This window comes from Bombus bifarius, unplaced genomic scaffold (assembly GCF_011952205.1).
Source record: "Bombus bifarius isolate JDL3187 unplaced genomic scaffold, Bbif_JDL3187 scf7180000007966, whole genome shotgun sequence".
In the NCBI taxonomy this organism is placed as follows: domain Eukaryota; kingdom Metazoa; phylum Arthropoda; class Insecta; order Hymenoptera; family Apidae; genus Bombus; species Bombus bifarius.
In genome coordinates, this window is record NW_022884352.1 from 2,215,401 (window position 1) to 2,228,829 (window position 13,429).

Genomic DNA, 13,429 nt, shown 5'->3' on the forward strand with positions numbered 1-13,429 from the left:
AATAGAATTTTACGAGGCAAGATAACCCAGGGCTGTTTTTCGTCCCATTGTACCCAAAGGCTACCATTAATAATACAGGTAGTTCGAGGCCAGTGATAATATGGCAGACTGCTGTAGCGAAGGAATATGGGCAAAAGAGGGAGCGAGAGGGAAATGGTCGGGGAGAGAGATACGGACGAAGAGAGGGATGGAAAAGTGGTAAAAGGAAGGGCCCTAAATTTTCCCTTTTCCAAGATAAAACGTTCCTTTCTTTCGTTTCTCGCCACCGCGTCTCTGTCTTCTCGTTTCGTGGTCGGGATAGGTCTATTAGCTCTGCTGGTGGCTTTTACGACTAACCAACTACCGTTACTTTTGCTTTTCGTTCGAGTTTGCATCGGGTCGCTGCGGGGAAACGGAATTCCTTGCGACTTCCTTATTTTCCGCTGCTTGGAAGGCAAAGGAAACGCTCTCTCGGTCCGATTAACACGTTCATTGCGTATTTTTAGCTTCGTACGTATCAGGACGCTTGCGGAAAAGCAAAGTAAATCCGACGATTAATTGGAAAATCGTGAATCCGTTGAAAACAGTTTTCGTAATTTACGTACCTTTTATGTACCCACGAACATAACGATCTGTACGAATTACCGCTTTGTAACAGAATGGCAGTAGCGAATTTGTCTGCCTTGGCGCGAAAGGACTTGTAACGTTTCAAATAAATCTCTGTACGTAAACTTGGACCGAGAAACCGCGCGTATCAACGACGAACCAGCGTAAAGGACGCGGCGGGGTAAAGTTTCTCGATGAGAAATCACTTTGCGAGATCCAACGATTCTCGTAACTCCGATATAATAGCGACGGAAGAAAGAAACGGAGTCGCAGAAAAATTAGCAAGTTTCCCAGGAAATAAGACGTTAAGAGAGATCGGCGAGAACGTAATAAGGCTGTACAAGGTTCGGGTTCGCTGAATAAATGGAATGCCCAGATCTGGTACACGAAGGTCTCGCGCTTTGAAACGAGTTTGATATCGTGTTCGTGTAGAGCGCAGGTGCGCTTCGATGTATTTCTAAGACGGCATAATGGATCCGCGTTTAGGAGCAAACGGCTACGTTTAAGGGTACACGTTGAACGTGGCAGAAGCGTTCGACTCCGAGCACCGAAGCGAATTTCCGCGACAAGCTCGCGCCGCGTATTTCTGCGAAACTTTTAACCTTTCCCGCTTTCGGAACGGAATAGGATTCCACGAGTACCATCGATCACACACGCATCGCCTGCTAAAAATTAATAACCACCCAAGAGAGTGGAGACTCTCCTTTAACGTGGTTTCGCGTACGTATAGCTTTTTTATCGTTGGCACGCTGACCGCGGATTACGCTACTATATTTATAGATGAGAGAACTCATGCATATATATATATACACGCGAAGAACGATAGCATCTCGCGGATTATATTTTTCAATTATGATAATACCCGAGTGAACAGAGGATGGTCTCTGATCTCTCTCTCCTCTCTCTGGTCCTTGTCGTAGCCGCGTCGTCATTCGCGAATGGTAAACTGCAAATCTTCGTAATCCCCGTGAGATCGTAACAGCGGCGGCAGATTGTGCAGCCTCGATTCATCTTGTCGGTAGGTTCTGTCCGCGGTAATTATTTTTAATTCGGTCATCGGTAGACGAGCCGTGGAAGAAGAATCGAACGAGAGAAGGTTATCGAATTAAGGCGCGATAGGAAGAGGATATATCTAGGGCGACGGGTCTCTCCCTCCGTGGGATTACGATCCGGACTTTTCTTCGGACGCACACGATGCGGCGACAGAGGTGGGGTAACGCATATGGAGGCTGAATGGTAAAACGAAATAAGTTATGCGCGCGGATGACTCAGGTTTCTCGTTATTTCGGATCGTGTCGTAAAATCTCGGGCTTAACAACACGCGCGGGACTGTACCCCGCCTCGTGCTTCGGAATTAAAAGATTCCTGACAGAAGGGCGGGAGGAAGGTCGACGGGAAAAAAACCAGGGCGAATCGGGCGAAGCCGCAAATATTTTCTTCGGCCGCTAATGAACTCTGCCGTCCCTCTCATCGCCTCGACTATGCGGTGATTAACGGACAGTCTCTGGAAGAATCGAGACTTCTCGGAATATCGTTCCGTAGGAGACGTCGCTCCAGGTGTTTTCGACCGATTACGTTCCACGCGAAACGCTGCAGGAAATCATTCGTCGGACGTTTTATCCATCGGTCGTGAGTCAGACTCGGTCGAAGCCAGACTCTGGTCGATACTTGAACGATAAAATAATCCCGAAAACGACGAGCCGTTTGCCACCGCGTTCGTTTCAGGCCGCACAAAAGTCGCGTTGTTCACGAAATGTAGCGAATCGAGAGAAACACGTGGCTCGAGTGGCAACGAAGCGAAAATAAAGAACGCTTTTGATACTCGCAGGGATTCGAACGAAAGAGAAGAGAAACGAGTAGCCGGCGAGAAGGTGGGGAGGAATAATCGTAATCTCAGGGCGGCTGTAAAAAGGCGGATAATGAGTGACCCGCTAATAAAATAATTATGATATTGGGAGGCCAGTAATAGATTCTCGGAACGCATTAACCGGTCGAGATAAATCGCGGTCGCGCAGGGTGTATAGCGTGTATACTGGAAAGAGAGAAAGCTGGTATAACGAACGCGCGCTGCCGAGGCATACTCGAGTTTCTGTGCGAGTCGCTAAGTCCACGAGTGTGTAAGATCGTACAAGCGAGGATCGGTGCGGTGTGGTGCACACAGAGAGAGAGAGAGAGAGAGAGAGAGAGAGAAAGAGAGAGAGAATATACGCGAGACGAGGCGAGCGATCGAGCACGTTGCAACAGCGTGTACGGAGCGAGTCGCTCTACTCGCTTGGTTGGTCGTCCGCGCGATTGCGGCTGTGAGCGGGCCGCGTGCCCGCGCGCACGCTGGTAGCGGTGCAACGTGTCGATGTCTAATATTCTCGGTATGTGAAATTACCGAGCGGCATAAATTGCCGATCGGACAGGTGGCCGACAAATGGAGTGGAGAAAACGGCCACATAGACGCACGAACGTTGGCAACCGCGTGCAACGTCTGCGCGACTCGATTACCGCGAATCGGAATAGTTTTTTCTCCCCATCTGCTCATTTTATTAATTAACTCGTGCGTTCGTTCCCGCTCGGTATAATCCGTGCAACGATAGACCCGAAGCGGTAACGATCCTCGAATACCTAACAGTATCGCGGCCGCGTAGAATTACTGATCCGCATAAATTTCCAATAAAGGTCTGGTGTGCCGAGCGACGCCGGTCTATCAATTTTCCAGCGATTTCCGCCGCGATCGCTTCGACGAATCGATGGATCCGTTGGGGGGAAAAAAAGAAAAAAAAAGAGGAAAAAGAAAAAAAAACCAGCCCGACCAGCGACCGATGCGACGGTATAACGAGGAATTTCTAGTTGGCGGACGAGAGTTAGGAAGACAGGGGCCGAATAAAAAAACGGGGAAACGAGAGAAAGGACGAGGTAGAATAATCGGTCGCTTTTGTTTCGTGGACCCGTAGGATGATAACGGTCGATCGGACGTTTAGGACGATTAATTTGATTATTGTGGTCAGAGGCTAATTTGCATGCTAATGCGCAAGAGCGAAGAGCGGAATCCGTGGAAACGTGGAAGAACAGAGAAAAGGAAAAACGCAAGCTTATTTTCGTTGGGGCAGGTAGGCTCGCTGGCAAATTGCTCGACAAGAGGATCGCAGGAAGCGTCTTTTTGCGGTCGACGAGTTAGGTTCTCGTTGAACGCGAGTCCTAGTCTCTCTTAAACGGTTCTTTGAGATGATAAATTTGATTACCGTTGTTTCATCGGGGCCGATTCTTCGGCAAAGTCTGGCACGGGTTGATTTAGATGCTAATGCGGTTGCGCGCAGCTCGCGAACCAAGACTGCGCGACGCGACGTTTCCAGGCAAAGGATGGCGGGATAAATTAAAAACGAGGACGCTCGCAGGCGAGCGTCGTCGCCGGATAGTCGCGTTAAACGCCGGTCGGGTGAAATTTACGAGGCAGAAAGAGACGTCACGAGAGAATTTTATTTATCTCGCCGGGAGAACGTACATCACCGAGCACACGGAAACAAATAAGTATTTCGATGACTTGGCTTCGATCCAACGAATGATCGATGGCGCGTCACGGTACCGCTCTTTTCACCTTCGTCGCATTCTATATCGACCCTCTGGCTGACTGGCTGGCTGACTGGCTGACTGGCTGACTGGTTGGCTGGCTGGCCGGCTGGCCGGCTGCTGCTGTTCGTCGTACAACTGCTTTTTATCCAATTCGGTTTTCGTACACGCGCTTCTCGCTCGCCGCGCCGCTCATCGCGTTGTCTGTCGCTCCTGTGTCTTTGTCGCGAAACAAGCGCAGGACGAAAGAAGAAGATTGAAAGGGAAAGAGGCGGGGCGGGAATAAAAGCCAGGGCGAAGGTAGTCGAAGGGGCGGACGGGGGAAACAAAAGGGAGGGGGCTGCACTTGAAAAGCACAATTGAAATTCAAGATCCATATGCAAAGAGCCTCGCGAGAACCTGCGAGAGGAGGAGAAGAAGGAGAAAAGAAAAAGAGAAGAGGGCTAGATGGGCGAATTGGTAAGAGAGGGCAGACGATCGAAAGAGAGAAAATTGAGAGAGAGAGAGAGAGAGAGAGAGAGGAGAACGAAGCGAACCGGGTAATCTAACCTGTCGCGGACACGCAGTGTCCAAAGACGTTTGATCGTCGACTTGCGAGAGTCGTGGTTGGGACCCATATTGTTCGAATAATTGATTTAACACGTGTACATACATTATGCGCAAACGTAATAACGCTATGTAAATGGTAATTCCAACGATGGCTGCGTGCTGGCCCGTTCGGCCCGTCGTGGCGTGGGCCGGGCCACGTTCGGAGAGCTTCTTTCACCCTTCTCCCTCTGTTCCGGCTGTTCCCTTAGGCTCCCCATGCCGCCCAGTTGGACCCAAAGATATCGTGCACACGGTACCCGCGGGATCCCGCAGAGAACCAAGACTGGGCTTAAGTTTCCGAGCACCTCGTATTTTTTCCTCTTCTGCCAGACGACTCCGTCTATCCTTGTCCCTGGTTCGCGCCTCCTTTTCTCCGTTGCACTCGGACACGCAGCGATTCCTCCCACGGTGGGATCTCTCCTCTTGCCGAGAAATCCATTGGGAAATGCGTTTCCTCGGAACGCGGGAACGGTCGTGTGCCGAACGCGGCGCCTGACGCACGACGCGATCCACACGTCCGTCCGAGGTCGACGTATGCGGATCGATTCGAAGCAAGCTTCTCGGAGACAACTGGTATTCGAGATGCGATCGATACCGAGACGTTTGACGGCGAGCGTAATTAAAAGGATCTGGAAGGCTGTCGTTACTACCGAGGAGCCGAGCCGCGTGGCACCGTAGACGAGCCGACGATTAAGACCGGATTCTCTATCGATTCTCGGTGCTGCGTGGTTGCACGAATTTGGCAGCGGGGACCGACCAACCGATCGGCCGCGCTCCAAGCACGCCTGTTCGATGGGTCAACGACATCCTGGTGAACGGTTCGAGGTGCGATAGGATATGTCGGGGTAAAGGAGGAGGGAGGGGACGGGGGTAAAGGAGGGACTCGTTCGGGAGGAAAAAGAAGAGGAACCGGCGAAAGGAAGAGGGAAGAGAAGCAAGGGACAAGAGGGTGGCAAAGAAAGAAAGGAAGAGGACGGACGGCAGAGAAGGGAAAAGACGGAGAGAGAAAGAATGGCAAACGGTGGGGTGGCGAGAGGGGGCAGGGGAAGAGAGATCCTGACAAATTGGAAGGCCGTTAAGCCAAAGGCAGAGAGGTGTCGTTCGTTGCAAAGAGAAAAGAGCTTCGATGTTTGGCGAGGAGAGCTCGGTGAGCCGGGAAAAAGACGAGTCGCGCGACACTCGTGTCAGGACGATCCTCGTCCCGGCATTTTTAGAGCCGAAATAAAGTCGAGGAACGTATACCGTTGTATATTCGCTGACCGCGTACTCTACGGATCGTAGGTGGTCTCCTCTCACCGGCAATCTCGTCTTCTCTGCCTCCTGCCTCTCTCTCTCTCTCTCTCTCTCTCTCTCTCGCCCTCGCTCTCGCCCTAGTCTTCTCTACCTTTGCCGAGATCCACCGAAACTCGTGCATCTCGGCCGAACGACGACTGCCTCTGGCGTACTTGTACAAACACCGATAATCGAACGCACACGCGTTTCTCCTTGCCAATCTCGACGCGCCACTACCGGCAGCTCTTCTATCGCGATTCTCTTTGACCTTTCGGACACGAAACTCGCGGATTCGCGTCTATGATCGATCGAACCGCCGAACCACGTAATATTTCCCTTCTCGTACGATCGCTGTCACGATCCTTCTGGAAAGCGCCTCGCGCCGGCTAAGAGATTGAATCGTCGGAGATTTACGTGGGTTACGATCGCGGAAAGGCAGCCTCGATAGTTCGAACGGCAGGGAAACACGCAACGCGAGTATTTCGACGAGTTCGTCTTTACGGGGCAGAGATAAGATCGGAAACGGGGACGGGTTTGCTCGACTTATACGCGAAACGTAAATTTCGCCACGAGATAACATCGACCATAACCTATTTCCGGCGAGACCGATCGAACTCTGCCTCGTACGGATTCTTCCCTTCCTCCGTCGAGTGTCTACTCGCGAAACGATTATTGCCCGATTCAGGGAATCGTCGAGACCAGTGTCACCAGACAGGTAATTCAGACAGACAGACACACAGACAGAGAGAGAGAGAGAGAGAGAGAGGGAGAGCACAGACAGAGAGAGAGAGAGAGAGAGAGGGGGATGCACTTTGCTCTCGTGGTTCCTTGGACCTATGCGACGGTCGGAACAGACCGGGTAAATCGTGACATTTAAAAGATCAAGCTCCGGTGATCGACTTTCCGGCGTGTCGGTGCTAGTGAATGGCCAGCCACAGGACAGAGACGATCTCATATCGTGGAGGATCGAGTCTGGCTGATCTTGGAGGTTGTTCGGAGAAAGAGGCAACGCGCAGGTGTGCGTGCGCGCAGGAGGCGAAATCGTAATCTTAATCGCCTTGGAGTAGCCGCTCGTCTCGGATCGGGCAACAGGTTCCCCCGCGCGATTCAATCGTACCTCCGGTTATATACGTGCGAGAGCCGACCTCTTACAAGCATATGGTAAGAACAGGCTCGTTACGTCACTCATCCATCTCCTTCGTCGACCTCGGCTATTGATTTATCGTTCAACCGGGCATTCTCATTTCTTTCACCGAGTCGAGGTGGATGCGTGTGCGTGAGCGATCGTCTCCGATTAGAGGAACGCATTGTGCTCCGACGGAATCGAGACGACCGCGACTGCATCGACGTAGCTCGGGAGAAAGCCTCTTCTTGCGTAACGATAATTGGAAATCGAGCCCGTTTTTACGATAACAACCCCACACCGAGAACGGACATCGATCTTTCCACGTCGAACTCGCTCTCCATCCTCCTATGGGGAATTTCGTGGCAATTTTTATCCATATCCTATCTCGGCAATCGACCGCAACCCCACCGAATCCTTCTCGAGTAGAAGATTCCGCAACGTCGCTGTCTGACTTTGGTCGCTAGACGAACCCAGAAAAAGCCAGCTATCCGAGACTTCAATTTTTTCCCCGCCGCGTATCGATGCCCGACCACGCCATCTGCCATTCGAATAATATGAAAAATCGGGGATCGCGCGGCCGCTCTTTCCTTCCTCGGATAGAAAGGAAACAGAGAGCGAGGAAGATAGACGGACGAATAAATGGAAAGAACGCGGGAGATGGACGGATATACGGCGAGCCCGTGGGAGAAAGGAACATGGAACTCCGGAGAGAAGAAAGACGCGCGATCGGTGAAGCGAGTTAGGGCCGGCAGGCAACGCTATGCATACCGTCACACCCAGCGACACGCTCCAAATTTGAAATTTAAATTCGGTACGTCTCACGGGACCGCGTCGTACACCGGTTACTCACACAGGCGCGCTCGCGACGTACTCGCGAGAGTGCGTGCTATGGAGGAAAAGGGATCGAAGAAGGAGGGTAAAGGAACACGAAGAAAAGAAACGTCCGACGACGGATACACGGCCGTTTTCACGACGGCCCGACGATCCGTTCGCTCGCTTCCTCTTCTCCGTAAACACCCTCGGGAATAGTAATTCGAAGTTGACCCTGCTGCGACTTGTCCTCTCCTCGCCCAGACCGGTAATCTTCTTGTTCCTTGAGCCGGTGTCAGCCGGTGAACCGCGCGAGAAGGTCACCGCTTGACACGCCTCGTCCATCTCTACGAGGCTATATCGAGAGCCTATATTGGACGCCGCGTTCCAAACTCCGTCGCTCCGTCGATAGAACCTCCGGCAAAAATCTCGTCTCTCGGGTTCAACGATCACTTTCGGTTTCTTCCGTGATGGCGACGCGACGTATCTTTTCCTTCCTTGTACCGTGCACGACCTACCTCGGTTTCTTCGTGCAAGTCCGACCACCTCGCGCTCGAAGAATTCCTCCACGTTGTCCGGCCATACGAGCAACTTGCGTAACGTGACACGTGTCGTACCAGGTGGCATAATTTACGTGTCGTACGCGCATAGTACCGTGACTGCTTCGCGACCAACGATACATCTACCTTCCCCTTTTTCTTCTTCTCGATAGTATCGTTTCGAAACCAGCGATGTTTCGCGATAATCGTCGTTTCCGATTTCATCGAGATTACCAGTGAGTTTTAGCGCCGGGAATCGAAACTTTTGTCTCACAGTTCAGCGGTTAATGATTCGCGACAGCGTGAACGTTAACGCTTTGTACGACGATCGAACGATTCGCGACGCACTAGCGTCGTTCCGAGAGAAAACAGCGCGCGAACGGACGCGAGACGGAAGAAACTCGGTTCTCGTATAGCGGCGTAAATGGTGCGGGAACGAGGCATCATGGAACAGAGAGAGCGGGTCAATCTGCGAGCTTCACCACCCTGAAAGTTTATCGGAGGTGGCGAGAGGAACTTGCACCTTACTTTGCGAATTCGGTAGAGCCACGTTGCTCGATGTATCCGAAGTACTTCTGGAGAGTGCTCGAATTAGGGCGGGCGCGCTGCAAAGCCTATTACACACAATGAGAGACGACTTAGGAGATCGGCTCGAGTGGCTTCGACTCGAGGATGTTGTACTCGCCAGAATCCACGGATACCGTAGCCGTGTGTCCATTACGAAACATCTACCTTCCCCGCTGCACGAATTCTCCGTGGTTCGTTGGTTCTCGTGAGCGGGCGAAACACGAGAAGATGGAGCGAGCTTTTGGAACGTTAACGCGTAGGCGGTAATAGATTGGATAGGTAAGACGAGGATTATCAGCGAAAGGGAATTACGCGGCAGGAAACTGATTCGATCGATCGGAATAGTCGACGTAGCTTCGTGTAACGATAGGTTGGTGGAATCTTTCGCCGACGCTAGCTCGTTTCGAGGTAACTGCTATTGGAAGCCGCGGCGACGAATTTGCCAAAAGGAAGGAACTGCCGCGGAGGTAGGTAGGTGGTGTGGTGGCGCGCGGGACAATTATTTTCACCGGTTGGCCGTGTTTCGACGGTGTCTCGATGAGGTCGGATAATCGCGGTACGCGTGAGAGCCCCTGGGATTCTGCGTGGCTCGTCGAAGCAGCAGTCTGTGGCGGTAGATAGGGGGTAGTGTCGATGGCAAAGAGAGTCGACGGGGGGACAACGGGGTGGCGGAGGGTGAAGGGCTCGGACGGATTTTGCAGCGCGCAGTTTTCACCTTTGAGATTCCATCCGGCGGCAGGGGCGGGCTGCACCCGCCGCGTCGGCTTGGGTACTTTGGTCTAGGAATTCAAGGACCCGGAGTCTGGGGTGGGATCGACGACACCGTTCGCGCGTCGGGGGCGGTGCGGCTGATGGCTGCGTGGCACCGAACACCGTGCGACGAGGACGCGGACAGCCGTAATCGAGAAAAACGGACAGAGACGAGAAGAAGAAGCTGAGCGGCTAACGCGAGAGCGAGCGAGGATGTGGCGCGAAACGAAGGAAGACCGACGCGTAGAAAAGCGGAGAGGGCATTGAAGTGGTGAAAGAAAGAAGGCGAAAGAGCGAGAGAGCAGCAGGTGGTGGAGCGAGGGTCGCGGGGTAGAGAAGAGAAGAGAAGAGAAGAGAAAGAGGAGGAGGAGGAGGAGGAGGAGGAGGAGGAGGAGGAGGAGGCAGGGAGAACGAAGGGAGCGAAGAGGGTTGGACCGATAGCGTCGCGGCGGTGGTGAACACCGTGGAAGAAGGACGGAGGCAAAACTATAGAGGGGAAGGCGAGATTCGAAAACGGGGTGAAAGACATAGACCGGGAGGGAGATGGCGCGCGGGTGCGCGTCACGCGGAGCGAAAGAGGAAAAGGGGAAAGAGGGAGAGGAACGCGAGAGGGTGGGTTGTAGCAGCAGCAGCCGAGAGCCGGTCGATACGACCACCACTACAAACGTGTCGCAGGACACGATGCACAACCTGCTGGCTGTGTCGCGTGTGTAACGATACGCTCGCGACCCTTCGTCTCCCTCTTTTTCTCTCTCGCCCGATCCTCTCCTCCCTTCGGCCGGGGCTTTCTCACCCTTCTCGTATAGGACGAGAACGAGAGCTGCCGAGAAGCAAGGTGTTTTAGCACGGTCTCGAGGATCCGCCATTTTGAGAGCGAGTCGTTTCTCTCGTTCCCCTCGAAACCGTTGACTTTTCACGGTAAAATCTTTGCCGGGGCTCTCGCGCGCGTTTCGATACACCGACGAGTGTCTCGTCGAGCCGAGGAATCGCGTACCTTGATCGATCGACCAATCGCGATCGTCGCTGTTTCTTCGTGGTCTGAAGCGTTGCGTCCTTTCCACCGCGCGGTCTTCCTCACGGATCCGTTTAACGGCAGACCCAGGTCGATCGGTGTTGCGCACGAACGAAAAAGCGCAACGCGTACTTTTCTATCCCCTCGTATTCTTTCTTTGCAGCCCGACTGTAGCTTCGCCATTTAACCAGCGTTCTTCCTCTCTGATTGCAGTTGTTCTCTTGGACACGACACAAGAGGAGAAGCTCGAGTGGACAAAGTATCCGTTCGGCGCGGAAGCTAACACCCCAGGGGTAAGTTTTGCCATTAACGCGACGCAATCTCGTTCGGCCGGTGTCGTTGAGGGACCTCCGTTAAGAGGATTCCACCAGCGGAGGTGGTCCGCCGCTACGGTTTACGCGAGATCATCGATCGGCACGAAAGTGGTCTACGCGAGCGTGACGGGAAGTCGAGGCGCTGGGGTTTCTCCGTTGGCTTGCGAAGGCGAAAGAGCGTGTGCGAGCAAGGGAAAGAAGATGAAAAAGTACGAAATCTGCTCGACGCTTTCTCGTTCCGGACGGAACAGCGACCGCGTCCGCGTAGCATCCGTGGGGACAAAATGGGCACGCTGGAGGAAGAACAGCGGGTTCCGGGGGTACCAGAAGCACTTTATAGTCTCGGTACGCGCGGCATACGTGGGCTCCCGCTGGCCGGTGCGCTCTCTCGGCGCCATGTTTGTTTTTCAGTTGTTAAGCGCGCAGCGGGCCGCCAGACAGGTTTAAATCAGCCACTACCTCCTCCTCCACCTCCTTCACCACCGAACACAGCCAGCACCTCCTCTGCTTTCTCTCTCGCTCTTTCTCCGTTGCTCGCGCGTCCACGTTGTCCCTCTCTCTTCCTCTCGCGTCCCATCTTCCTTCGCTCCTCGATAATCCCTCTCTCTTTCCGTGTGCTCGTCTCTCGCGCGGGACGCGCACCGCCGGACCAAGAGTCAGTCCGCTGGGTAACAAATTGCTTTTTGTTTGAACGGACAAATTAGAGAGACGGCCGCCAGATAGAGGGAGGAGAGGAACGAGCGGAGCGCGGCCGCGAGAGAGACAAGGAGAGGATGCGTTTATTTAACGTCGTAGAACGCGTACTTTCGTTACGAGCGCCGTTGAAAATTTCGTCCTGACCCGGCGAGACGACCCTACGTGGGTGTCGCCCGCTAAATATCCGCGCCGCGTCGCGTCACCTCGCAAAGTTTATCGGTGACGATAAACCGCGCGGACCGCTTGTTACGCTACGAGCTTCGTAGCTCGGTCGATATCCGTTCGACTTTCCTTGCCTCCGTTCTTTCTCGATTGCACGCTCGCACCGATCGATAGTAGCCGGATTAAAGTCTGCTCTAGCGTCTCTGCGAGAACTAGCGATAATTAATCGATGGTTCCGTATTGGCGAGGGCACGAACCAAATTATCGGTCGGCCATAACCTCGTTATTTCGCGTTCGATTTAACAAACGTCGAAATCGGGAACGGGACGGCTGAAAAGATATCGGTCGTGGTTCTCGTCCACTTTTTCTCCCGTGGCTTTCAGCGCGTCGATCGTTAGTGCCGCAACGCTAATCGAACAGCGAAACGTTCCGTTTGAAAGGGTTCTTTGAGTTTGCTGTTGATTTTACTAGCTGCTAAACGTTCTCCGCTTCCTCTCGGGAACGGGATCAGAGAAACGCGCACCCGCTCGTGTGCACGGAAGCCCGATTTTTTCCTTGTAACGTCAGGGAAAAAAAGCAGGCCTTATGCTCATCGTCAAGTACTCGAGTTCGCTTTGCACCTCTTCTGTCTACATTTAGTCGCAGCGCGCGAGGAACGCCACTGGAGCGTCCAAATATGTGTTCACGGCTTTCCTATGATCTCAAGGATCTATCTGCGGCGTACTTTACACCTTGTTCTGGAAAATGGCTCGACCGTTTTTTCCATAGTTCCTACTTCGCACGCGCGCGCCTATTACTCGGCGCGGCCATGAATCGGTGACCACGTGCAGAAATTTCTTCCACCGCGATATACGAGAGAAACGTACGTACGATCTATGCTCGTAGTAGCTTGTCGATTCGCGAGTTTTACCAGTTAGTCGCATTTACTCCGCGACAGTATTCGGTACAAAGTGATGTTCGAACATGTTCCTTGCGACAGTCCTGTTGTTCCATTCTTGTCACGACGTATTCGTCTCTTATTTTTGCATCAACGTAACGCGTAGCCAATCGAACAATGCGTATCGTTGATAAACAAGCGGAACGGCTACCCGTGAAAGTCTCGGAGGTTTTAGCTCGTCGCGATCGGATCGAACGACTCGGATTTGACGTCATCGGAATAGATCGACGCAAACGATCAACGGCCACCCGCCGGTGATTTCCTGGCCGATTCGTTTCGATATTTACCAAGTCGTCTGTAAACATTTTATTATACGCGATTATCGACCGCGCGTTCTCTTGTTCTTCGGCGATTACGCGCGACGATTCTAAGAACAACGGCTCACCCTTCGAATTCCATGGATTCTTAGCTCGTCGGTATCGATCGAGAAAAGACGACGAAAGAGGTTACTCTCGGCAATCTCGAATCAATCTTCGCGCGTATGTCGTCCCAAGCTTATTAGTTATTAGCAGAATT

At 52.9% G+C, this 13,429-nt stretch overlaps 1 protein-coding gene across 18 annotated transcripts in view; it reads left to right on the top strand.

Moving 5' to 3' along the window:
- The window catches only part of LOC117216717 (ephrin type-A receptor 5), a 91,567-nt gene that overhangs the window by 39,109 nt on the left and 39,029 nt on the right, over window positions 1-13,429 (top strand). For 17 of the 18 annotated variants that reach the window (XM_033463689.1, XM_033463665.1, XM_033463674.1 and 14 more), the window contains exon 3: window positions 11,018-11,097. In XM_033463689.1, coding sequence (XP_033319580.1) covers window positions 11,018-11,097 — 80 coding nt within the window. Of the gene's footprint in view, window positions 1-10,691; window positions 10,711-11,017; window positions 11,098-13,429 lie in introns of those variants that run through there. The other variant, XM_033463803.1, reaches the window with a different exon arrangement.